This window comes from Pan troglodytes, chromosome 2, assembly GCF_028858775.2.
Source record: "Pan troglodytes isolate AG18354 chromosome 2, NHGRI_mPanTro3-v2.0_pri, whole genome shotgun sequence".
NCBI classification, from domain to species: Eukaryota; Metazoa; Chordata; class Mammalia; order Primates; family Hominidae; genus Pan; species Pan troglodytes.
In genome coordinates this window covers 90,150,109-90,176,257 of record NC_086015.1, presented here as the reverse complement: position 1 = coordinate 90,176,257, position 26,149 = coordinate 90,150,109, and the positions used below count along the sequence as shown (strand labels likewise).

The window sequence follows — 26,149 nt, the reverse complement described above, 5'->3', positions numbered from 1 at the left end:
ATTGAATTATTTTGCTGTAGCAATATATATCATTCTGGTTTTGTGATTACATGGTGTTAGTCCCTTGCACTTACCCAGAACGGTGAGATAGGCCTTGGAAGTTTTGACAGGCATTGTAAATAAAGAACAGGTGTACTGTCCTTCATCAGAGAGAGACACATCACTGACACTAATACTCAATTCATGCCAGGAAGCGCGAACCAGCTCGATCCTATTGTCCCTTAAAGCTGGAAAGAGAAAATATTGAAAATGTAAATAAGGACATCAGAAACAGTCAGTATTTTTAGACTATATATTTTCAACACAATACAATAAACGTTTTCTTTGGCCATACATTGAAATCTTATTTCTTGGAACAGTTTAAAAGAAAGTTTAAATATATTGAAATATTTTATCAGATTTTTAAAAATCAAAGTAGAATTAGGTGCTCCTTAATGTTTTCAGAAATAACTTTTTTATTAAATGATTACATCTAATACAATACTTCAGATGAGGTAGATACTGATGTTGATAAACATAGCTTTCCTCTGCAAATGTTTCATAGAATACCAGTGCCAAGAAAAGCTATAAACAAAATGGGTTCACTTCTATGGACAGATAAATTTGGTAAACTGTGACTGCTGCAGGACTTCCAAGGCAACAACAAAAATATTGGCCTATTACAAGCTCTCTGCAGTAGAGGCACTTGAACTATTTCAACTTGAGCTGATATTGAGCAGAAAGGCACCTGTAAACTATCAGGCTTTTAAATTTGCTCTGATTGGTTGCTGCCACTGCTGTATTGTATGTTAATACAGTCTTTGGTCTGAATCACCGTTTCTATCACAAGACACTCAGTTTCACAGAAGATACTTTAGCATCTTGCTGAATTATGTTTCACTTGACTCATTTTGGGAGAAAAACAAAAGCATTAAAAAGTTTATCATTGTGTGCTCTACTAAGTAGAGCTGTAGAATCGGGAATTAAGCAAGCAGCAACTAAAAGAGTACTCTAAAAGGTAGAAAGAGTGAGGAGGACTGGTTAAAGACACCAGCACCCGAGGAAAATCCCAGTAGCTTCCCAAACAGTAAAAGACGATCCAGACCCAGCTTCTCCCAACCACAAACTAGAAACAGAAGATAGTCTAGGTAGACTCATTTTTATTGCTGATCAAATGAGAATCCATCCAACAATATCAGGAGAGACTGGGTTACCTGCAAGGAGAATGAAGTAGGAGCCTTACTAACAGCAAACAGCCAGAGAAAGTGACCTCTTTTTCTAGGATGCCTAAGACTTCCCCTCTCCATCTAGAGGTTCTGAGCAGATAAGCAGCTCTAGCAGTGTGTGTGGAGGGTGAGGCGGGAGGGTATATGCGGGGTGGGGGCGGGGGGATGTCTCTACCACAAGTACAGAGCCCTGGAAGTAATCCTCTTTTCGTCAGCTAGAGCAGGGGTCCCCAATCCCTAGGCCATGGGCCAGTACCAGTTTGCAGTCTGTTAGGAACTGGGTCACACAGCAGGAGGTGAGCCATGAGCCAGCCAACATTACTGCCTGAGCTCTGCCTCCTGTCAGATCAGCAGGGGCACTTCTTATAGGAGAGTGAACCCTATTGTGAACTCTGGATATGAGGCATCTAGGTTGCGTGCCCCTTATGAGAATCTAACTAATGCCGGATGATTTGAGATCAAACAATTTCATCCCAAAACCATCCCCCACACATACCGCCCACCATCCATGGAAAAATTGTCTTCCACAAAACTGGTTCCTGGTGCCAAAAAGGTTGGGGACCGCTGAGCTAGAGCATTTTTTAGCTCACCTAGACCACTACAGCTTAGCCTGAGGAATCTCCTCTTCTCCCTTCGGTGGACCAGAAGAGATCAGTGTGGCCCCCAGTAGAATTAGACAAATCAACCTGTCCAAATAGCAGCACAAAGTCCCTAAAAATTAAATTCTCATTAGAACCACAGCCCATAATTGAAAGCTAGGACTAGCATGTTATACCTAAACAGGGCAACTGCTTCTTAGAATAAATCTAATTAGCATCCAGAGTCTCTTAACATAATCAAAATGTTCAGCGTATAATAAAAAAAACTTACTAGTCATACTAAACACCAGGAAAATCATAACCGAATGAGAAAAAATAAAAGATGCCTATACTGAGATGAATCAAATATTGAAATTTTTGACAAAAATTTTTAAGCAATCATTATAAAAATACTTTAATAAGCAATTACTAATGATCTTGACACAAATAAAAAAACAGAAAACCTTAGCATGAAAAATGTTATTAAAAATGGACGTTATAGAAATAAAAATACAAAAGCCAATATAAAAACTAATTGGATTTTTTCTATAGTACAATGAAAATGACAGAGGATAGAATCAGTTAATTTAAAGACAGAGAAATAGAATTCACCCAATCTGAATAGCTGAGAGAAAACAGAAGGATAAAAAGAAAAGATAGCAAAGAACAGAGGCCCAGGGACCTGTGAGACAATAACAAAATATCCATCAGTGATATCATTAGAGTCCCAGAAGGAAAGAAGAAAGAGAGTGGGACTAAAAGGGTATTCAAAGAAATAATGGTTGAAAACATTCCAAATTTGGCAAAAGTCAGGAAGATAGAGAATCAATCAAGAAGCTGAGTGAAACCCCCAAACTAGGAAAACCCCAAAGAACTCTATATCGAGATACATCAAGAGGAAACTTCGAAAAGCTAGCATCACTGCCTGAGCTCCACCTCCTGTCAGATGAGTGGGGGCATTTCTCACAGGAGAGTGAACTCTACTGTGAAAACTAGATGAAAACTATATAAACAAACTTCTTGAAAGGAGCCCAAGAGAATAGCTTATTACCTGTAAGAGAATACAAATTCAAATGACAATGCATTTCCCATTTCAAGTCATGGAGGCCAGAGGAAGTGGTGCATTTTTCAACTTCTGAAAAAGAACTGTCAACTATGATTTCTTAACCAGTAAAACTATCCTTTAGGAATCAAGAGGAAATAAATATGTTCTTAGAAGAAAGAGAAACAGATAATTTGCCTCTAGCAAGACTGTCTTAAATAAAAAATATTTTTCAAACATAAAATAATTAGTAATAAGAGGAAATCTTGAAGCATCAAGAAGAAAGAACGAAAAAATAACAAAATATGAGAAAATACAATGGACTACCCTTCTCCTGAGTTTTTTCAAATATAAGATTATTAAAACAAAAAGTATAACTTTGATAATGTCCACCATATATAGAAGGAATACTTAAGACAAGAAAAAAAGTGGATAGGGCAAAGATACCTAGTGGAAGTAAGGTTTCCATACTTGAAATAGTAAAATGTTGCTACTAGTAGACTGTGTCAATTATATCTGTTAATTGCGATACCCAGAGCAACCACTAAGAAACGCACACAAAGAATACACTCAAAAACTCTATAAATAAAGACGGAATCCATTTATATGATGTTTTGAGATAACAAAATTATAGAGGTAGAGAACAGAGTTTGGTTGCCAAGGACTAGGGATGGCAGGGGCGATGGAGAGTAGAGGGACATGGGTGTGGCTCTAAGAGGAAGAAGGGATCCTTGTGGTTCTGGAACTGTTTTGTCTCTTGATTGTAGTGATGGATACATGAACGCACACATGTAACAACATTGTCTAGAACTAAACATATAAACACACACACACTTACACATATGCACACAAAAATAAATACATGTAAAACTGATGAAAGCCAAGTAAGACTATTAAACTGTATCGGTGTCAATTTCCTCGTTGTGATGTTGTTTCATAGCTTTACAGCTGTTCCTTGGGTGAAAGGTACACAAGAGCTCTCTATTATTTCTTACAACTGCATATAAATCTACAAAAAAATTGATTAAAAAATTTTAATGCACATTTGATGGAGTAGGGAGAACAGTTAGGATATCAAAGCTTAAAATTCAGTGTACACATTTACTACACAAGAGGGTGATCCCAAATGTCATATATTTTAAAATTACCTGCACCTTCCCTATATGCTTTGTGAGAGGAGCAGATAATTATAAAATATATAGCCTTTGGGAAAATTCTAAATCATTGTGATTCTAAGTATCTTTTAAAAATCACCCTCCCACACACTCATAATAAAAACCTAAATGATTGTATCCCCTTTGCTGTCATTCTTTGTGAACTCTAATTGCTTAGGAAGATATACACTTGCAAATATTTTTAGAATTGATTTATATTGAATGTGAAAAATAAAGGTCTGTGCTTGTGACTGAATTTGGATACAGCACACTTTAAAAAAAATGTCTATTTCATACTCTACCTCCTACATGCCATGATATAGATGCCTTGTTTAGCTGCCAGAGGAAAGTAGTAGGGCACAAATTTGTTATTCTCACAATAGGAACTCATGCTATATCAACCCCTTTTCAAAACAATGATTTATTCACATAAATATTTATCTTATATAAATATATGTATTTATATATAATTTTAAAATTTTGTTACTATGTGTACATATATACTAAATATATATGTATATTATACATACTCATGTAGTTTGTTCACACATTTTTTAAGAGGTCACCAAAAGGAAAAATCTCAAATTCCTGCTGTGATACTGTATGGATAGAACATGTTACCCACCTCCTGTGCTCAATTTCATTTCCCCTAACACAGGTTCCACTGACACAGACAGAGCTTACAATTCTCAGTGAATCCAGACAAAAGGAATTTAACTCTATTTTAGCCAGACTGTATTTTGGAACCTATATAACATCACCAAAGTTAAACTAAATTGCTCACTACATGCGAATATAATACTTTCATATTTAAACCATTTTCATGGAACAAGGCTAAAGGTACTGATTTGAAATCAAAAGACTTGGCTCCAGACACTTGTATGAAGTCAGTTTCTGGTGATAATAATTTCTGATTCCTTCCATCTTTGGATTATGATGAAAACTGAATGATATCATGGAGAATGTAATGTGACTTAAAATACATCTACAATGACATTTTAAAATTATTTGGGGTTTGGAATCCTGAGGAAAAATTAGATATTTTCATGTCTGAAATATTTCAATCAATTCAACTTATCAAATCATATAATACTTTCAGTTGTTTCTATGATTATTACCAGCCTTGACTAATTAAAAACTAGGCTCTGAAAAGCAGAACACATGAAGTTTTATGTAAGCTTCATTACAGTTTAATCATATTAACTTGAGCAAGTTACTTAAATATGTCTCAGTCCTCTATGAGGTAAAACTCCTATGCTACATCACAGTGAAAGTATAAAGAACGTGGTTTAGAATTTTAGAACTGAAATATATGAATATATATTTAAAAATGGACAACACATTCTTAAGGACCAAGAAACTGCCAAAATTACTACATGGATTATTTATTGTGTACATTTTCTTAATAGTTTATTGGCTAAGCAATAGAGCTGCCTAACAAGATTTTCCATGAACTGAATATTTTAAGTAAATCCTACATCCACACTGTTAATCTTTTCAAGTTCACAAACACTTATGATGTCATCTACAGTTCACTTTAAAACAGCATTTCAAGTATGAAGAATAAGGAAAAAACATTTATCAGTCCAAAGAGGAATATACTATAACTCAGTGGGTTTCCTGTGAGCAGGAACCTTGTTTCACTATTTCAGCACCCTGAGCTATAGCTATCTACACAGTAGGCATTCAGTGAGTAGCTATTGAATTGAAACTGAGAGCTAAACTCTGTCTATATGTGATAAGAACAGAGTGAAAAAGAGCTGAACTAGGAAGTCCTCTTCAATATCTCTCCACAGGATCCCACATGGGAAAGAAGCCACAAAAAAACCAAAAAAAAAAAAAAAAACAGAAGAAAAAAAATGTTCCATTTAGACACTGTTGAGTATAAAAGAGCTAGAAACATCATGCTACACAAATTTTTTAAGTAAGTGACAGTTCACTGGAAAATGATCTGAACTACTGAATGAGTGAACTTTGAAAATATTTTCATTTTACCTTACGGTTTCCCAAAACACAAAAGGACGTAGTTAATCAGAGACCATTCATATCATTTAACTTTTCTATGTAGCAGGTCCCAAATATACAGTGAACCTAAATAAAGAATTGTAATATTGTCAGTGGAAATGAATTCAATCTTTTAATAAATGTTTCCCTTTGAGGACACAGAATATAAATCATTACCTGAATGTCCTTTTCAATAATAAACTAAAAACTCAAACATTTTATTTAAAAATATTTTAAAACATTAAACTAGGAATGAATAAAGAATAAAAGAAATGAGCATGTGTTATAAAAGAAAAAAAGGGTGTTATTCACATATCACAGAGCTATTAAAAATAAGCCGAATGGGTTAAGTAGGCCACTTTGAGGTCATGCCCTAACAGCCATTAGTTGCCTGCTAACCACCGGTGGGGTAATTTAACAGTTCAAAACTCTAAATTCTGGAAGATTCCATCTTAGCTGCATATAACACTCTACTATATGACCAATGAGTAAAACTCTATTAAATAGTACTTAACTCTGGATAAAATGATTTTTCCAATACACCGTTGGTTTTAAATGGTTCAACAATCATACAAACGTGTATTTTGGATTCATGCTGAATAAAATAAAAATGCCTAAGACAACTAATTGGAGGATTTCAGACACATTTTATGCCCATTTCTAACAAAAGGTACCAGCATATTAAGTAAGTTGTATATTAGTTTTAGACCAAATTAACTTAGTAAGAATAGCACTGTTGAATTTATGTAGCATGATTTATTCAAGAACCTGCTAGCAATTTGTGAATACTTACATTCATAGTTTTCTTTCCTTAAGTGTTATATTTATAAAGGTGATCACATACTCCTTGCTGGAAACTTTAAAAGGTATCTTTAGATTGGTTTCTAGTGAGTAATAATTCATGTCACATTTTAGAATGCTTAAATCATGACAAAAAATCATATTCCATTGTGAGTCACTTTTAAGAGAACATTAAAATGCAACATTTCTTACATTTTTTTCTAGTTCACCCATTGGACATGAAACTTTCCCAAACTGGGATTATGATATACCTTTTTGGACTTTTTTCAAGGCCTCATACATGTCATGGTACATATCGAAACCCATTAGTAATTTATTAGATTAAATTGAATGTGCAGATTATCAATCTTCAGCATATAATATTCTATAACTGTATTAACAACGTTTTAGAAAATTCCACATATTAAGTGAATATTTTATACTGTGTGATTTTTATCATTATAATTCATTATATTTTATAGACAAGTACTAAAGGAAAATCTACATCAGGATGATAGAATCACTTCAAGTATCCCTTGGCTACGTAATTCTCAATGTGTAACATTTACACTCATAAGACTTTAGCCAAGACAAACACTGCACACATTTAAAAGTTTTTAAAATGTATTTAATCTCCAACCAGTAAGTTTCATTTCCTAACTTAAATCCATGTCACTGATGTGACAGGATTTCAACAACCACGGGGTGTCAGCCTTCATTTTCCTTAGCCTCAGTGCATGTGCTTTCCACCCAAGTATCCCACTTAATTCCTATAGGAAGTTGAGATGTGTCAGTACAATAAGCCAAGTTCTACCTATGGGAAGATGTACTTAAGAACTCTACCCATAAGGCCTTTGATCCAGTATTGAATTTTATTTTGCTGTCTGTTGCCTGAGAGTAGACTACTTCCTCTGTTTCTAACTTTGTTCTTTAAGGTAACCCACACAAACACTGCTACTTCCAGACTTCTGCAACAGGCTTGCTCTCTGCACATTGTCCACTTAGTCCTGTGCTAATTGCTTACTCTGCTTTACTCCTATTGCTTTCTCCAAAGCTGGTCACTAACAGGACTGACTCATGCAATCTGCCAGCCATGTTTTTTTCAATTGAAATCTCTACTTCCCCCAAGGATCAGAATCAGGACAAGAATTTGAAGCTTCAGTGAGGACAACTTTGTTTTTTACATACTAGAATAATTTTTCTACTACTTAGATCTGTACCCTAATAAATCAGATAGGAAAACTAAGTCAAATAAACTATAAGAAAGCTTACAAAAAGGATCAGAAGTCTAAGACTTAACACTTGTCAGATGTTATACTTTGTATCTTGAGCTGTGTGATGAAAATATGCCATTAGATATTGCAAAAGAGGCAAGATGAAGACTCTTATTCTTATTATCAAAATGTTATTTTATTTGTTGGTAGCTCCATACAATCTTATTGGATATATTAAAATCAGTATGTGTCATTTGTAATAGTACAAATTGCCAGGAAAAAAAAATAAGATTTGTGTTACAGACAGAATAAAATATCAAACAAGCGAATCCTTTTCTGTTTTGTTCTTTTACAGTCATACAACATAAAACAATCTAAATCAATCTTCTGGAAAATTGGTAAAGACAACCATTGCTCCAGAGCTCCTATTTGGTATTCCAAGTTTCAGCCTGGACCGAATTTTTACTGAAACCATAGTAAATGGAGTTTTAAAATAGAAATGCAAACAGAACCTAAGCAATACATCTGGAAACTGTGTTACTATTTGAAGAAAGTTTTTCAGTAATAGAATTTCAGTTTTTACACCCTAGTATTTCTATGTTTAGTATTGTAGTTTTATGAGAGAAGACTGTTAACGGATAGTCATCAAAATTAATTAACTACAAAATTCTAATACACATTTTCAAGAGACTTATAGAGACAAAATATTTCCTCTCCATCCCCTACAAATAAAAGTTTGTGAATATTTTGTTTCCTTCTTCAAAACACAGTATTTCCCTAGGTGTTTGTCACATTACAGTTTTTATTTTTCTTGAGAAAATATATTTTGGTATTTGATAGCGTTCACAATTTGATACCACTCACTACTGGCCTGGATCTGTAGAACAAGAAAATGATATTGTATTTGAACCATAACAATTTTTGTAAGCCCTCATTCTTTTTAACAACCTACAATATATTGGTCTCCTCATAGACATATGAAATTCATTTTTTATATCTAACTATAAAACCATCACCATATGTAGCCATGTGGTATAACTGTCATGTAGCATTTATATCAAAGAGACAAGAAGATTATATGTCATGCTATTATGGAAATGCATACACAAAGGTAGATTGGGAATCAAAAACATCTGCCTTCATTAGATAGAGAAACCAGCCCTTGTTATTTATAATCTGCCTTGTAATTTTACAGAATCCCATATTCTGTGAAAGCCTTCAGTTGGCATTTACAACACAGGAAGGGAAAATGACTCCTGACTACATTGTGTACAATTCTAATAATCCCGAAGTTGTACCTTCTACAGCCTGAAATTTGGATTAAATTTTTCACAGTTCTGTTTATACTAAGGTAATAACATAATTATTAAATGAAATAAACAACTTCTTAGAGTACACAAACTGAAAATCCAGGCACTTGTTGTACAATTAAGAAACTGTTCTCTTTTATATTTTTAAAATGTAGGCATAAGCATAAAAATATTAAAATAATATAAATTTTATTAACAATAGTCCATAATTTTCTATGAAATGAGTTTAATATTTTTCATTGCCAATATATTTTTGCTACGGAAAGTTTCACCACTTGATCTTGCTTCCTTCCCTCAGTTTCCCCACTTCTTACTAATATTTCCCTTTTGGGGATGAAGGAGGTGAGTGTGAATTTTTCACAAATAAAATATTATCTTTAAAAAATTAGCAAATTACTGATTATAATGAATACTGTTTCTAATATCTCACATACATCAAAAATTCAATGTGAAAGTGATGAGTAATAAAAATTTAAAAAATTATCATTTACTATATAGAATTTGAAGAATGACATCCTACTTTTTAAATTTAATTTAATTTTATTTTTTTGAGATGAATTTCACTCACTCTGTCACCCAGGCTGGAGTGCAGTGGCACAATCTCAGGCCACTGCAACCTCTGCCTCCCTGGTTCAAGCGATTCTCCTGTCTCAGCCTCCTCAGTAGCTGGGATAACAGGCACACACCACCATGCCTGACTAATTTTCCTATTTTTAGTAGAGACGAAGTTTCACCAGGTTGGCCAGGCTGGTCTTAAATTCCTGACCTTAAGTGATCTGCCTGCCTTGGCTTCCCAAAGTGCTGGGACCACCAGCTCAGCCACCACGTTTGGCTGACATCCTACTTTTTAAAGTATTTTCTATGATGTTGAATTTTCTTTTTTTAAATGATTTATTTTTCTTTATCACAGAGTGATCTGAATTGGTTTTTAACAATTCTATTTATACTAAGTTACATGTTAACATTTAGTAGTTTTGTTAATGCTATGGTTTGAATGTCTCCTCCAAAGCTCACATTGAAATTTAATAGCCATTGTAACAGTAGTAAGAGGTTGGCCCTTTAAAGAGTGATTAAGTCATCAGGGCTCTTCCTTATGGAGCATTTTAATGACTTTAACAAAGAAGTTTTGGGAAGTGCCCTTTTACCTTCTGCCATGATACAGCACAAAGACCCTTGCCAGATGCAGGCACCATGTTCTTACACTTCAGCCTCCAGAACCATGAGCCAAGTGAATTTCTATTGTTTGTAAATTACCCAGTCTGTGGTATTTTGTTATAGCAACATGCAATAGACTAAGACAGTCAATGTATAAAAAAATTCATGACATTCAAATTGATAAGAAGTTTTAGCAAAAGGCAGAAAAAAGAAGTGTAAAAAGGAGAGACAGCATATCTTAATACTTTGCCACAACTAAACTATAAAATTTTGGAAAATTTTAGCATATTTATCTTGTAATATATAGTACTGAATGTATCTAAATTATATATATATAATGTATAAATATAAACATAAATTTATATAAAGTATAAATATAAATACAATAATATGTATACATTGTATGTATGAATAAATATATAGATAAGTGAGAAGGGCAGTTTAAGATGGAATAGGACAAAAAGCCAATGCAAAATTAAAATTATTGAAGTTGCAACTCCTGGGGCAAATGAAAGTGACTGATGAAAGGTAATTTGATAAACATCTTTTATAAATGAGTATAATAAAGGCTTTTTTTTTAGTAATTCACATAAGAAATGTTCCAAAACTTACCAAAAAGATTGGAAAAAATATACATCAAATTAGACACATGTGAAATTCATAATAAAAGAACACATTGTGTTTTATTAAATATAATGGTTCAGCAGTAACTGTGAATTCCTACTTTGTAGCTAGGTTGAAATGAGATATACTGTGGAGGTGACTTCTGAAACCCAGAGAGAAAGCTCTGAACACACACTGCTCTTACTAATTCTCAAGAGGGAAATCCATAGTGTGATATGTACTGCTTCAAAGTCTTCTGTACTTGCTGACTCCACCACTGTCATACGAATCTTTGAGATCTAGACTTACAGGCTTTGAGCTTGACTTGGCCTTGGTCACATAGGCAGCCCAACAACCAGCTTACACTGTAGAAAAGATGCTGGCTCTCTCTTAGGGAGCTTTCACTGAGATAATGGGGACAGTATGAAAGAAAGATCGTATGAAATAGTCTTCCAATGCAGGAGAGAATAAGAAAAATACACGATTTGAAAATAATTTGCTAATAAACTGTATTTTGTTTGTATATTCCACAACATATTTTGAATAGCCACACCACCATGCAAATATTTTGGGGAATTTTCCAACTGGACAAAAGAAAATGCCATTTAAAAAATTCTTAAAGAACTGGATGCCTACCAACCATGTGCTCAATACAAGGGCAGTAGATAAACCTAATGTCTCATCAAAGATGGATATAGGAAAACAATCATCACATAGAGGAAAAATCACATGATTATGATGATGATGATGACAACGATAGAGTAATGTTAATTTATGGAGTATGCGCTATCTGACAAAACATTTGCTAAGTGTTTATATAGATTTTTCTACCTTTTATCTTCACAATAGCTCATTGAGACTTACACTAGCATTATTTCTCTTCCAAAGATGAGAAACCTAAACATCAGAGAGGTTCAGTAACTCACCCAAAGTTACATAGATAATATATATCTGAACACAGATGAGTGTTCAGGCAGTCTGACTCTAGAGCCTATAGATCTCTTAAATATTATATTCAAGTAACTTCCTAGCTAATAATTACTAATCCTCATATTCAATCTGTTAGAAAAACTGTGAATGGTATCTTATTAAATATAAGGCTGATGATAGACTAACCAGACTTAAAAAACATTTAGTGGTTTTGATGTGCATTTCTCTAATGATTAGTGATGTTGAGCATTTTTCAGTATATGTTTTGGCCATGTGCATATCTTATTTTGAAAACTGTCTGTTCATGTTTTACCCACTTTTTAATGGGGTTGTTTATTCATGTAAATTTAAGTTCCTTATAGTTGCTGGATATTAGACCTTTGTCAGATGCATAGTTTGCAAGCACTTTATCCCATTCTGTAGGTTGTCTGTTCACTCTGTTGATAGTTTCTTTTACTGTACAGAAGCTCTTAAGTTTAATTAGATCTCATTTGCCAACTTTTGCTTTTGTTGTGATTGCTTTTGGCATCTTCATCAGGAAATCTCTGTCAGTTCCTATGTCTGGAATATTATTGCCTATGTTGTCTTCCAGAGTTTTTATAGTTTTGGGTTTTACATTTAAGCCTTTAATCCATCTTGAGTTGATTTTTTTGTATATGGTATAAGAAGGAGAGTGTGAATTAGTTCAATCATTGTGCAAAGCAATGTGAGGATTCCTCAAAGAGCTAAAAACAGAACTATCATTCAACCCAGCAATCCCATTATGGGCTATATACCCAAAGGAATAGAAATCATTCTACCATAAAGACATATGCATACATTTTGTTCATTGTAGCTCTATTCACAATAGCAAAGACATGGAATTAACCTAAATGTCCATCATTGGTAGAATGGATAAAGAAAATGTGGTACATATATACTATGGAATATTACACAGCCATACAAAAGAAGAAGATCATGTCCTTTGCAGGATCATGGATGGAGTTGAAGGCTATCATCCTTAGCAAACTAGTACAGGACAGAAAACAAAATACAGCATTTTCTCACTTATAAATGGGAGCTAAATGATGAGAACACACAGACACAAAGAAGGGAACAGACACTAAGGCCTACCTGAGGATGGAGGATGGGAGGAAGGAAAAATCAGGAAAAAATAATTAGTGGGTGCTAGGCTCAATACTTTGGTGACAAAATAATTAGTACAACAAATCTCCATGACACAAGTATACCCATATAACAAATCTGCACATGTACCCTGAACCTAAAGTAAAAGTTAAAAAAAAAAAATCATCATCAACAACAACAAAATTCTTAGTTAGCCCAAACAAGCTAAATGAATCTTTGTCTATGCGTCTACCTATTCAAGATATATAAGGAATTTTACCAAGCAGAAAATACCAAGTCAGTGCTGCATTTTGAAGTGATCAGAATTGTTTCTAATGAGCCCAGGAGATCTTATGTTATAGTAAGAAGTTAACAGTATAAAAGTAATCTCCTGCCATACACATTGGGATTGGCAGTGGTAGATTATATTCGAGAAGGTTCAGAACTCACAACTAAAATCTAGGCAGATAGGGCAGGGCGCGGTGGCTCACGCCTGTAATCCCAGCACTTTGGGAGGCCAAGGCGGGAGGATCACGAGGTCAGGAGATCAATACCATCCTGGCTAACATGGTGAAACTCCGTCTCTACTAAAAATACAAAAAATTAGCCAGGCCCCGTGGTGGCGGGCACCTGTAGTCCCAGCTACTTGGGAGGCTGAGGGAAGAGAATGGCATGAACCCAGGAGGCAGAGCTTGCAGTGAGCCGAGATCGCGCCACTGCACTCCAGCCTGATAGACAGAGTGAGACTCCATCTCAAAATAATAATAATAATAACAATATAAAAAATGTAGGCAGATAAAGGAAACAAGAACTTTAACAGCAATGAATCACGAGCATGGTGGTTGTACAGAGCTCTGTTAGAAGTATCTGAGACCCCACAAAAATTAGGAAAGTTGAAATCCCATATGAGATCTACGGGACCACCTGTGATTAATTCACCTAGAAATTAGGGATTGGGCTAAGAACTAATACATTTATAAACCATTTAATTGTAAAACAAAAGGGAATTTGCGGGTAATATTAATGTCTCCCGTCATCACACATCATATCTGAAAAAATACCTTCCTGCTAAAAATGAATGGAACGAAGCTGACTACTTTTCTAAAAAAAAAGTTTTATTCCATATTTAAATTCAGTAAGTAATTGCTTAGTGAAGGACTGTCATGTGACCAGATTCAGCCAAAAAAAAGTGAGTAAAGTGACATATTTCACTTCATTGCCGAGCTTTAAGAAGTTAGTAGAGCTTCTGTCGAGTTAGCTGAGCTAGTGAGGTTAGCATTACCGTAACAGACAAAAATGAATTAAATTTTTCCCATGTAAATGGGAAGCATGAAAAATACAATTTATCATAAAAGGGATATCATTCTTAAAATATTACTATAGAATTTGCTACAAAAAACCAGAAAAATATAATAAAAATGTTTAAATCCTCAATATGCTGTAAGAAGATATAAACTCCAATAAAAAAGCAGAAAGACACATAGAAAAATTAATCTGAAATATTACAATAAACGATCCAATTAAAAATGGAGATGAAGATAAAGGTGCAAAAGAATTCAAGTCCAAACTCAAAGCAGTCAAAGCTATGTAAATGCAGTGCAAAATGGAAACAATGATTTCGTTAACCAACTTGAGATAGCTCAGAAAGCAGAAGATAAGGTAGTACATACAAGAGAAGGGAAAGATTACACACAAACACAAATTACTGAGAAAAATAACACTATGACAACAGAATTGAAGGCATATTAGTAGCATAATTTCTATGGCTAAAAGTCACTTGTGTTTTCATTAGAATAGTTATTAAATCTCAAAAACAAAGGAGTAATTTCATCACAACTTTGAGGACAAAAATTTCATAACCAACCAATTTATCTTCCACATGATATTGCAATAGAAAAATCGTTAGACATTCAAGGCCTCAGAAAAATATTACCTATTTACCTAAGAAATTCATTAGGCAATCAAGATAATAGGCTGTCAATTATAGGTAAGAATTGATGTGCTCTCATCATTCTAGTGAAAGTCATTTCTGTTTTAACCAAAATTTGTATGAAGAAAACTGTCATCATAGATTTATAATAATGCAAAAATATAAATAAATATCCAACATTATAATTTTAATGGAACATTAGAAAGCTTTCATATTATAAGCCTGAAAACCTTTATAATAGGAAAATAATACAACTTTAATTGAAAATAGAACAGAAGGATGTAAAATAAAGTGTTCAATATGGTATCTATTCTATAATAAAATAGAAAATGTATCTAACGGATTGATGAAATTTGGGACTCTTTTCTTGCTTCTTTTAGCTTTTCTGAATTTTTAAATTTTTATCAGCTAAGTTAATTACATCTATCTATTTTTAAAATGTTACACTGAGAAGATATAAAATAAAAATCACAAATTATATTGTTGGTACCTTATTATATGACTATTGAAATTGACTATTTGGAGCTGTAGAGCTGATTCACTTGTTTAGACTGTGTTTTAGCAAGAAACGTGGCCTAAGATCTCATTTTAAAATGTGAAAGTAAGGCAAGGTGGAAATAGATGAGGCTCCAGAAAATACAAGAAAAAGGAAAAGGAAGTGTTGATTATATCAATCACGTGAAGGTCTTCTTATACTTGCCGATTCACTGTTTTTATCACTATTCAAGATCAGATACCAATTTTCTGAAGAAGTGTACAATGCTATTTAAACGACCCATAAAATAAGCATAATTTAAAATTTTTCAAAGTATTTCTTCTTGTAGCACTAAATGCTTCTTAAGTTCTTATGATAAAATAATAAAATTCATTATGCTTGATTTACATATTACACAGATGTAGATATTCATTACAGCTTCTCCATATTTTGAAAAATAAATTCTTTTTAAAATATTTATTGTTTATCTAAGAAACATTCCTTTCAAACAAAAGACATTTACTCTTGAGACTGGCAACAGCATAAATGTTCTCATCTGTGGTAGAGGACATAATATTATGGGAAATATTTCCACGATAAAATAATATATAATCAATATATTCTTTATATATTTATTTATGAGGATTAGGAAGAAAACAGTCTTTAAGACACATAGGAGCACACAATAAATGTGACAGACTTGAGTGATGACATAATACTGTTTTGTCTGTGATGGTGACACAAAACAGCAAAGGACACAAAACTGTCAGTCTTGTTGTTTATCTTCTATCTAAAACTAATAAAAGAAGGAAGGTGATTGACGGCAAGTAGACATAGACACTGTCTTAGACATACAGTTGTTACGTTTTACACATACATAAAAGTACTATCTTGATGGTTCTAAAGATGCTTTACTTCTCTAACTTTCTAAGATGCTGTCTTTGCCTAAAAATAATAATAAGGGAATTTATAGTATGATTATACTAAATGTTATATATTATCCCTCTTAGAAATGACTACTTTTTTCATAATTTGTGAAATTCATGCTGTTATTCATTCTACTAGAACTTATCCTGTTAAAAAATTGCACACACTTGAACCTATAAGAAATGACTACTTCTTAATATACTATCTGTATAGCATGAATGCACGTTTGTGCATGTGTGTATGTGTTATATGTGTGTTTGCGTATGTGTGTATGTATATGTACAATAAATATTTATGTGTTCAGATAGAGAGTAGGGCAGTCATGGTGAAAGTAGAAAGAGAATAATGGGGACAAATGGAGAAAAAAACCAGAAGAACACGTAAAATTGAATTCTTTTTTATAATATATATTTTTTTCAAATACATAAATTATTAATTAAAACATTCCTTCAAAACACTGAATATGTATAGAGGAAGTTCCAAAGAAGTACAAAGTGCCTGTACTGATTTTTAAGAGCTTGCAATTTATTTGAAGGAGACTAAACGTACAGATATAAAATACGTAGGTGATAATTGCAAAACAACATGAAAACAAATGAATAATAATGTGGCATAAAATTCACAAATCAGGGCTATGGATAGAATGTAATTAAATAAGACTCCAATGAATCAAGAAAACTGTTCTAGAAACTTTGAATATGGAGTTAGGCCAGTGAGTGACTGAAACCTGCAGAAGGATTTTAAATGTCAAAAATTAGCTCCAATAAAAGAAAAGATGGACTCAGTTAACAGGGTGGGTAGGTCCAGAAAAGCTAATAGCATTTCAGCATGCACAAATATATGCTGATCTCTTGCCACCTACACTTATTTTACCTTTCTTAGTAAAATGTTAGTAATTACTGGTAGGCAAGCAAAATTTGTCCACTTCGGGGTTTTTCTTCTATCATTATTATTATTATTTTTTTTAAGATGGACTCTCACTCTGTCGCCCAGATGAGTGCAATGGCGCCATGTGGGCTCACTGCAACCTCTGTCTCCTGGGTTCAAGTGTTTCTCCTGCCTCCGCCTCCCAAGTGGGGTTTCTCTTCTTACAGCTCCCTCTGTTCATAGTGTCCTAGCTACAAACCTCCCAGTTCCAAAATTCTATTTATTTTGAAAGGCTATCTATCTCATAGTTTTGCACGAAAATGTTGCTTTCCACTCTCACTGAAATGCCGTATTTCTTGAAATTCTTTAAATATAGATCTCATTTCAGGTTTATCCATGTCTATGATTTATTATAGTTTTCTGTGATAATATTGTATCTATTGTAGTTTAAGTTCCGTAAAGGTAGTATTGTGCATTTATCTGCGTCCCTCTCACAGCTTAATTACCAGCTGTGACTTAACACAGCTTCAATCACAGTTTAGGCTCATAAAAATATAGAGATGGTTATAAGCTTTTCAAAAATTTTACAGTCATATTATCATTTGCAGAAATAAACTTTTTTTCCACATGTAAAATTTTCAAAAATGTTTCTCCTGAAAATGTCAATGCAGTGCACTAAGTATTTATTTGTTTTTATTCCGTTTCATATTTTACTAATAAACACTCATTCCATCAAGAAAAACGGATTCAGATGTATCAGGATTTCCTCATAAGTGGGTGCAGGAGTTCATATTTTTGCTCCATGCTTTCTTTGCAAACATATAATAATAAAAATATGAAGGAAAAAGCAACATACACACATTTTATTTGGAGGACCAATCTTTTAAATAAATAAAGTAAGCAGAGAAGAAGCAAATACAATGAAAACTACAGGTCTGCTTAGTTGCAGGTCTGAAGTTTGTTCCGAGGGAGTGAAAGAGACTTCAGTGCTCCCAGACAGAGACAGGAGCAGGCATAGAAAGTTCTTGAAGCCAGGGCCTGGAGTAAGCCTCTCCAGTTCTTTGAAGCAAGCTAAGAATAAAAATTCACACCACCTGGGCTGTGGCTTCAAACAGCTTGCAGGCCTATAGCAGTGAGAACACAGACACAGCCTTATAAACAAGAACTGACCAAACTGCCTCTCTAACTGGATCACAGTGCCTGTCTAAAATGTCTTGATTTAAAAAGTGGTTCTGGGCTGGGAGCCCAGGGAGTTAAGTGACTAGAGAGATTAAGATAATGTTCAACCTCAAGACTGGAAGAGTGAATACAGAGATGGGAAGTGAGAGTTGGAATAAAAAGGAGAAAGGCTAGAAAAAAGATAGCAAAAAGAAGAAAATTCTAGCTTCCAAGGAATATTCAAAGAAAATTGCATAAAAAATAATATTTTGTATCAGTTACATAAATAATCTAAAGTGTGTTTAAGATGCTTCCAGTGATAAACGAAGGAATAATTTCCATTGACATAAAGTAAGAAATTATAAAACAAATTTAAAAAGGTCAATATGTAAAGAAGTAATTTTAAATAGTATTAGAAAGTACAGTCACTTGAACTGTACTTGGGATTACTAAATTTGTTGCTGTTGTTGAGGAATTTACTAGCAAATCACTCAAAAAGACAAAGATATGTTACAAATAGGATAATAGTTGAGCAACCAGAGGCTAAGCTGACAGCCTCCAGTACATATAGCTCAGAGTAAATCCAGCATAATGGAAAGGTGTAGTAGTATCATTTCAATAAATAATTGCTGTAACTTTCCCAAAAGTGAAGAAATACTTAAGAAGGGAAAGTTACAGGCAAATTCCTCATAAAGATAAATGCAAAGAATACTAATCAAAATATTTAGCAAACTGAATCCGTTGGTGTAAATAAAAAGTAATTCATTCCTGCTGATTTGGGTTTAGTCCAGTAATGCAAGGTGTTTATAATTACAGAAAAAGTAATCAATGCATTTTGACATACTAACAAAATGAAGGAGGAAAAGCCTATAACTATCTTAAAGAAGGCATAAAAGTATTTTATAAAATTAATAACAATCATGATAAAACTCATCAAACTTGGAAGAAAAAGGAACTGGTGGTTTTACTTTTCATGCAGATGATCATTCCCATCATTCTCCTAGTTCCTGGACTCTCATCCTAAGATCCCAGTCTCTACCCTTTCTCAGTCACTCTGTGGGTGTGCTCTTCACGTTTTCATAACCAATACACGCAGCCCTTCCATATTCCACACATGCTACTTGCTGACCACCAACTCCCACATCTCCAGTCCACTCTCTCTGGGACTCAAATGCAACCAGAACATTTCATTCTCAGATGCTACTACACTTTCATTGTCATTCAAGCCTCACAAGTCCTCTTTTCTGATTTTATTTGGCTTAGATTTCATGATCCATTGAGCAAATATGTATTATCAAGTGCTGTTTAGGGGTTTTTGGTGGCACATTTGTGACCAAGATCACTTTCTGTTTCAATCATTTTTCGCTACTATAACAGAATACTGCAGGCTGGGTAATTTATAGAGAAAATGATGTATTTGGCTCATGGTACTGGATACTGAGAAGTCTAACATCAAAGTGCTAGTGTCTGCTGAAGGCCTTGTGCTGCATTATCCTGGGGCAGAAGAGCAGAAGGACAAGCAAGTGTGTGAGACAGAGAGAAAAAGAGAGCCAAACACCTGCAGTAATTAACCCACCCCTGTAATAAGGGCATTAATCCATTCAAGAGGGCAGAGTCCTCATGACTTAATCACCTCTTAAAGGCCTCATTTCCCAACGCAATGACATTGGCAATCACCTCTTAAAGGCCTTATCTCCCAATGCAATGACATTGGCAATTAAATAACCACATGATTTTGGAGGGGACATTCCAACCATAGCAATCCCTTACATTCCCTTTCAACTTCCTCATCTCCTCACTTACAAAGACCACATGTGAGTTAAACAGAATTCACTCTACTCCCCTATTCATGCCTATCACCTGCTTATAAAATGCTTTCATCTTATCTTAGTCATTCAAGGCCATCAATATGCTGACAATGCCTATATTTATGTCTCCAGACTATACCTCTTTCTCAACCCATTACCCATACATTTAACTGACTTGACACCTCTACTGAATACCTAATAAGCAGTTCAGAATTAGCATGTCCGAAGCAGAGTTCTTGATAACATTTCCTCTCCTAACCAGCTCTTTCAGTCTTCCACATCTCAGTGAATAACTCCGTCATCTAGTCTTTCAGGTAAAAAAAAAATTTGAGTTGTTCTTATGCCTCCATTTTTTCAATCACTAGAAAAGACATCATCCAATACTAGCAACTGTATAATCAACACTCAAATTCACCACCTATCACTGCCTCTGCTGCTTTCACTATGGACCAAGCCATTCTGATACCTTACCTGGGTTACTAAACATGTCACTCCATGTTAACTATACATTTCATCTTATAGTCAAAATAATCTAGTAAGAGTAGTTTGGCTCATATGCATTTTATAGAAAGAAAAAATTTGGTATCATTTATATGTGGCAATTAACAGGTTCATTAAAATTAATAATGCCAAAAAATGTGTTACTATGATTACCCTGGATAAAATAAACATTAATATAAATTTATGTTGTTTTCATTTGGGGAACTAATATTGTCACCATTGCTCACAATGTAGACTACGTTGGCACAAGCTCAGAAATATTCTGGAAATATAATTCAATTCTTGTAATTCAAAAACTTTTTCTAAGATTTTAACTTCAATGGTCTATGAAAAGTATACAACATAAAGGATACCAAACTGCTTAGAATCATCTAGTTAGAGAGATTCTACTCCTCTTATTATTATAAAATTATATTTTCTTGATAAGCACTCAGAAATAAATAGCAGTGAAGTAATTAAAAGGAGAATAAGAAATATCCTAACTGTGAGAACCAAAATGGTCAGTGTCATATTGCTAAGTAAAATGGTGAAAGTGAATTCACTGATGTAACATGAGACATCATTAGCTAAAGAAAGTTTTGAGAATAAAATACACAGAATTATGATTAAAGTGATTTATCTGACCTTAGTGAAAATAGCTCTGAGAAGCAAGAATAACTTACATAAGTAATTTTTTATTCATGATATTTATTAATAAAAATTATTGCAATTGTGTAGCATGGAGTAGATTGAATGAAAGGATGGAAGAGATGTCAATATGAGGTAAGTGATGAAGGTGAATACATGTTTTTGGTAATATATCAGGACATATTATATTAAATTTTCTTTTAAGTTATTTTTTATTAATTTATGATATTATTAGCTTTGAATGAATACTTTCTTTTATTAAAAGAAATATAAATTATAAAAAATGCAAAATATTCTATCCATCCCCATATATTTTAATTTGGATGAGGCCAAGAACCATATGTGTCTTATTAATCATTATATCTTAGCACCTGACAAATAAATATTTGTTACATTGAATTTCTCTTATTACTATCACCATCAACAAATATCCACTGATTAAAATATAAGCTAATATGTTTAAGATTATATAACTTTTTTATCAGAAATTTGTATCTGCAGCCTATACCTATCCCCTGACCTCCAGAGGATGTACACAACTGCCCACTCCACATCTCCAGTTGCATGCATAATAGTCATCTCCAATTTAACATGTTTAAAACAGAATTTCCTGATTTTCCGTCTTGAATTTCTCCTCCTGAAATTTTCCCACTCCATTTTATGTCAACTTCATCCTTTCTCAGGCCATAAACCAGAAAGTCATTCTTAACTCTTATCTTTCTCTCAAATCCTACATCTAACAGTTAACAAATGCTTTTAGGTCTATTTCCAGTTACATATCAGGAATTACAAATTACAAATTCCTGATATGTAATTGGAAATAGACTGAAAAGCATACTCCTAACACCATACTTCAAGCCACAAGTGGATTTTTGAGACTCCTAACTGACCTTTCTGGTTACCTTCTATAGTCTATTCTCAACGCAACAGCCAGAGTGATCCTGCCAAAAACTAGCTTACGCTCAAGACAGTTTCAATGACCTCCTGTCCTGCTCACTGAAAACCCCAATATTCTTATAGTGGTCCACTGCACTGGGCACAATCTGCCTCTTTCTTCCCATCACTTCTGTGACCTCATGTCACATTGCTGTCCCCCTAGCTCACTCTGCTTCAGACACATTGGCCTTGATGCTGTTCCTAGATGACAGAAGCTATATTCCCACCTCAGAGTGTGTGTACTTCATTTTGTGGTGCTTTCACCCCTGATAATCCACAAAATCGGCTTTCTCACTTCCTTTAAGACTCATCTGACCACCCTGATTGTTATAGTCTGAATGTTTGTGTCCCCCTTCCTCCAAATTTCATATGTGGAAACCCTAACTCCCAAAGTGATGGAATAAGGAAAGGACGACTTTTGGAGCTAGGATTCAGTCATAAGATCAGAGCTTTAGTGAATGGAATTCATCCCCTAATAGGCCCTAAAAAACTCTATTCTCTCTACCTCTCTACACAAGAAGATGGTGCTATCTATGCACCAGAAAGCAGGCCCTCACCAGAGACTGGAACTTGATCTTGGACTTGCCAGCCTCCAGAACTGTGAGAAATAAACTTCCGTTGTTTATAAGCCACTCAGTTTAAATTTTGTTATAGCAGCACAAATAGGACAAAGACACTAAATTTAGTATTGAAATTCCCATCAAACTACCTTATTCCTCTTTCTTGTTTTTTTCCCTCCATATAGCAGATCACCAGATAACATAATGTAAATACATATTACCTATTTATCTTATTATATGTTCCCTTCAATAGTCTGTAGCCTTCATGTAATACAGGATTTTTGTTGTTTTTGTTCCCTTCTGTGCCTCCTATGTCCATAAGAGTGTGTGGCACAAAATAAGTAACCAAGGAATATTTTTGAATGAATGAATGGATTTGCTACTAAGTATGTAAATAGTATCCATGAATATGTAATAAATCTTTTAAAATTATATAATGTTCAATCATGTTTCTACACTTCAAAATAAATTATATATAGATGTCACAGGCTCACAATATAACAACTGAAATGAGCTAAAGATATAATAGGTAAAAGATCGACTCAAATATTAACAAAAATAAGAATAGGTTATGTTTTCAAAATTTAACATGAGTGTATTAAATGGAAATGGGAAAAAATCTCACTTCAAGGAGAATGATGAAAAATCCACTTATGGAATAGAAACAATTAATATAAATAGAACAGTATTTCTTTAATTAATTTATAAGTTTGTCAAAATTCCAACCAAAATTCTACAATTTTTCTTTCAAAAATTTTTGCGAATGAGAACAACATAAAGACTGACATAAGGAGAACAAAGGAAATGTTTTAAGGTACTGTGAGGGCAATTAATACAGGTAGGTACTGCCCTAGCAAGGAAAGTTAGGAAAAGCACTCCTGAGACAGTATTGACCGAAATTAGATTTGGAGAAGGAAGACTAAGAGTCAACAAAGTGAGAGTGTTTGAGGGTGGAGGATGAGTGTCTAGTGAGAGGAATTTGCAGAAATGTTTAATCACATAGGAAAATGATTACATCACTTAGAAAAGCACAGGATGGGCCAGGCACAGTGGCTCATGCCTGTAATCCCAGCACTTTGGGACGCCAAGACAGGTGGATCACTTGAAGTCAGGAGTTTGAGACCAGCCTGGCCAACATGGTGAAACCTCGTCTCTATTAAAAATACAAAAAATTAGCCTGGCGTGGTGATGCATGCCTGTAGTCCTAGCTACTTAAGAGGCTGAGGCAGGAGAATCGCTTGAACCCAGGAGGCAGAGGTTGCAGTGAGCCAAGATCACACCACTGCACTCCAGCCTGGGTGACAGAGTGAGACTCCATCTCAAAAAAAAAAAAAAAAAGAAAAGCACAAGATAGCTTGTATATATTTCCAGTTATGTTTACATACAGAAAGAAATACTAAAATGACAATAGGGTTAGTGTGTGAGTAATGGGTTGTGAATAACGTTTATTACTTTTTCATCATTTCTATACTTCTCAAATAGTATACAATGAGAATGTTTTGTAAAAAATGTCACAAAATGAAAAGGTTTGTGGCTGAGTCCTTCAAATATCTTCTCTTGTTTGAAGGTATTAAAAATTATAGCTCACGCTGAGTTAAGCTCACTCATTTGGGATCTCAGGAGCATCCATTTGTTTACTAAACTATCATATAGGCTGTTTTGTTACTTTTTTTCTATATATCATAGTAGCAATAAGCCACTCCAAGCTAAGCTTTGGCACATGATTAATGTGTCAGCATGTAGGTGCTTTAGTGGCCTTTGGCATTCTATTGCTAAAAGTGAATTCAGCAAAGCCCAGCAACATGCATTTGCCAATCCTATAAAAATACAATATAAACTGTTGACCTGCCAGTGCATATAGCAGTGAGTAAAGTGTAATTGTATTCAACTCACGTACTTCAGGTAATAAAGGAGTAGTTTATTATCATTGCAGGTGCAGAAACCTGCCAACATTTCAGCCATCTGGGCTTCCTCAGGGCAGTATACAAGTAAAATATGTGAATGAGACATGTGAGTTGAATTCAGTTTTTCTCATTTTCTTTTTTCCTGTTATGGGCTCGAAAGAAACTGCTTTATATATTTTGCAAAAGTAATCTGCAATGTTAGTTTACTTTAGAAAGCCATCAACTTTTAGTAATTTAAGCCCATTGGTTTTCTCACTGAAGTGCTTGTGTCTGAATGATAATGGATGTTCAGATGGCATTTTATAACAAGAAAATTGTGTTAAATGTAATATAATCGGATAAACAAAGTTATAATTCCTCAGGGGTTAATGAACAATCTATCTTTTAACATGTTTCATCAAATGTGATATCAAGTCACAGAGATCCTATTCATTAGCAGTTAAGCATATGCTATCACAACTTATCAGAATATTTCACTTTTAGTAAAAGACACTAGACCGTCCCATAGCTAAAGGCAGAGATATTGTGTGAGGCTTCATACTACAATTTTACAGCCAAAACATGTTTACTTCACATCAATGAGTTGTCAGATTTGTCTCCACTGCTAACACAAAACTAAGTAAAATGATTAGGACTGAAAGTTAATGGTAGGGTCAATAGTCAGCTTATTATTATATTCCCCTGGTAACTCGTTACCTACAGTCACCCAAAATAAGGGAATTAAAATTAGATTTTTGTTTTGTTTTGCTCTGGATGGCAATGAAATTGTTAGTAAACAAAGATGTTTATTCTGTTTTTCTTTTTAATCTGCACTGCTGATGGTGGTAAAAATTCAATTCAATTAAATTTGAACTATTTTAATGATAAAGAAAACAATGACACCAACAGCTTCTCATAAAAATAGTGTTAAGTGCTAAGATCTAAGTTTGTGGGAACAGCTATTATAAGAACCAACTGCACTCTCTCACCACCAATTTGTTCTGTCTGTCCCTTTAAATGAACCAAGAACACCTACACAGTGAGCCTGGGAGTTACCCAACACTTTGGGAGGCTGAGGTGGGAGGATCACTTGAGCCCAGGTGTTCCAGGATACAGTGAGCTATGACGGCACCACTGCACTCCAGCCTGAGCAACAGAGTGAGACTCTATCTCTAAATAAATAAACAAATACACAAAAAAGGATAAAAAGAGTTTATGGTAGGCAGGGAGGACTCTGCCACAAGTATTCTCTAAACCTTCCCTGTTAAACCCAAGATTCCCTAGGTATTTCCTAGGGCTATTGGGACGTTTTGACTAGTATCTTGACTCCCTGGCATGTGGTCCCTTAGCTTGTTTATTTTGACCCATCTTTGACCTCAACCTCTACAGTGAACTGAA

At 34.2% G+C, this 26,149-nt stretch overlaps 1 protein-coding gene across 5 annotated transcripts in view; it reads right to left on the bottom strand.

Moving 5' to 3' along the window:
* CADM2 (cell adhesion molecule 2) overlaps positions 1-26,149 on the bottom strand; it is a 1,117,362-nt gene that overhangs the window by 193,093 nt on the left and 898,120 nt on the right. For all 5 annotated transcript variants that reach the window (XM_016941511.4, XM_016941509.4, XM_063806909.1 and 2 more), the window contains one exon: positions 75-227. In XM_016941511.4, coding sequence (XP_016797000.2) covers positions 75-227 — 153 coding nt within the window. The remainder of the gene's footprint in view (positions 1-74; positions 228-26,149) is intronic.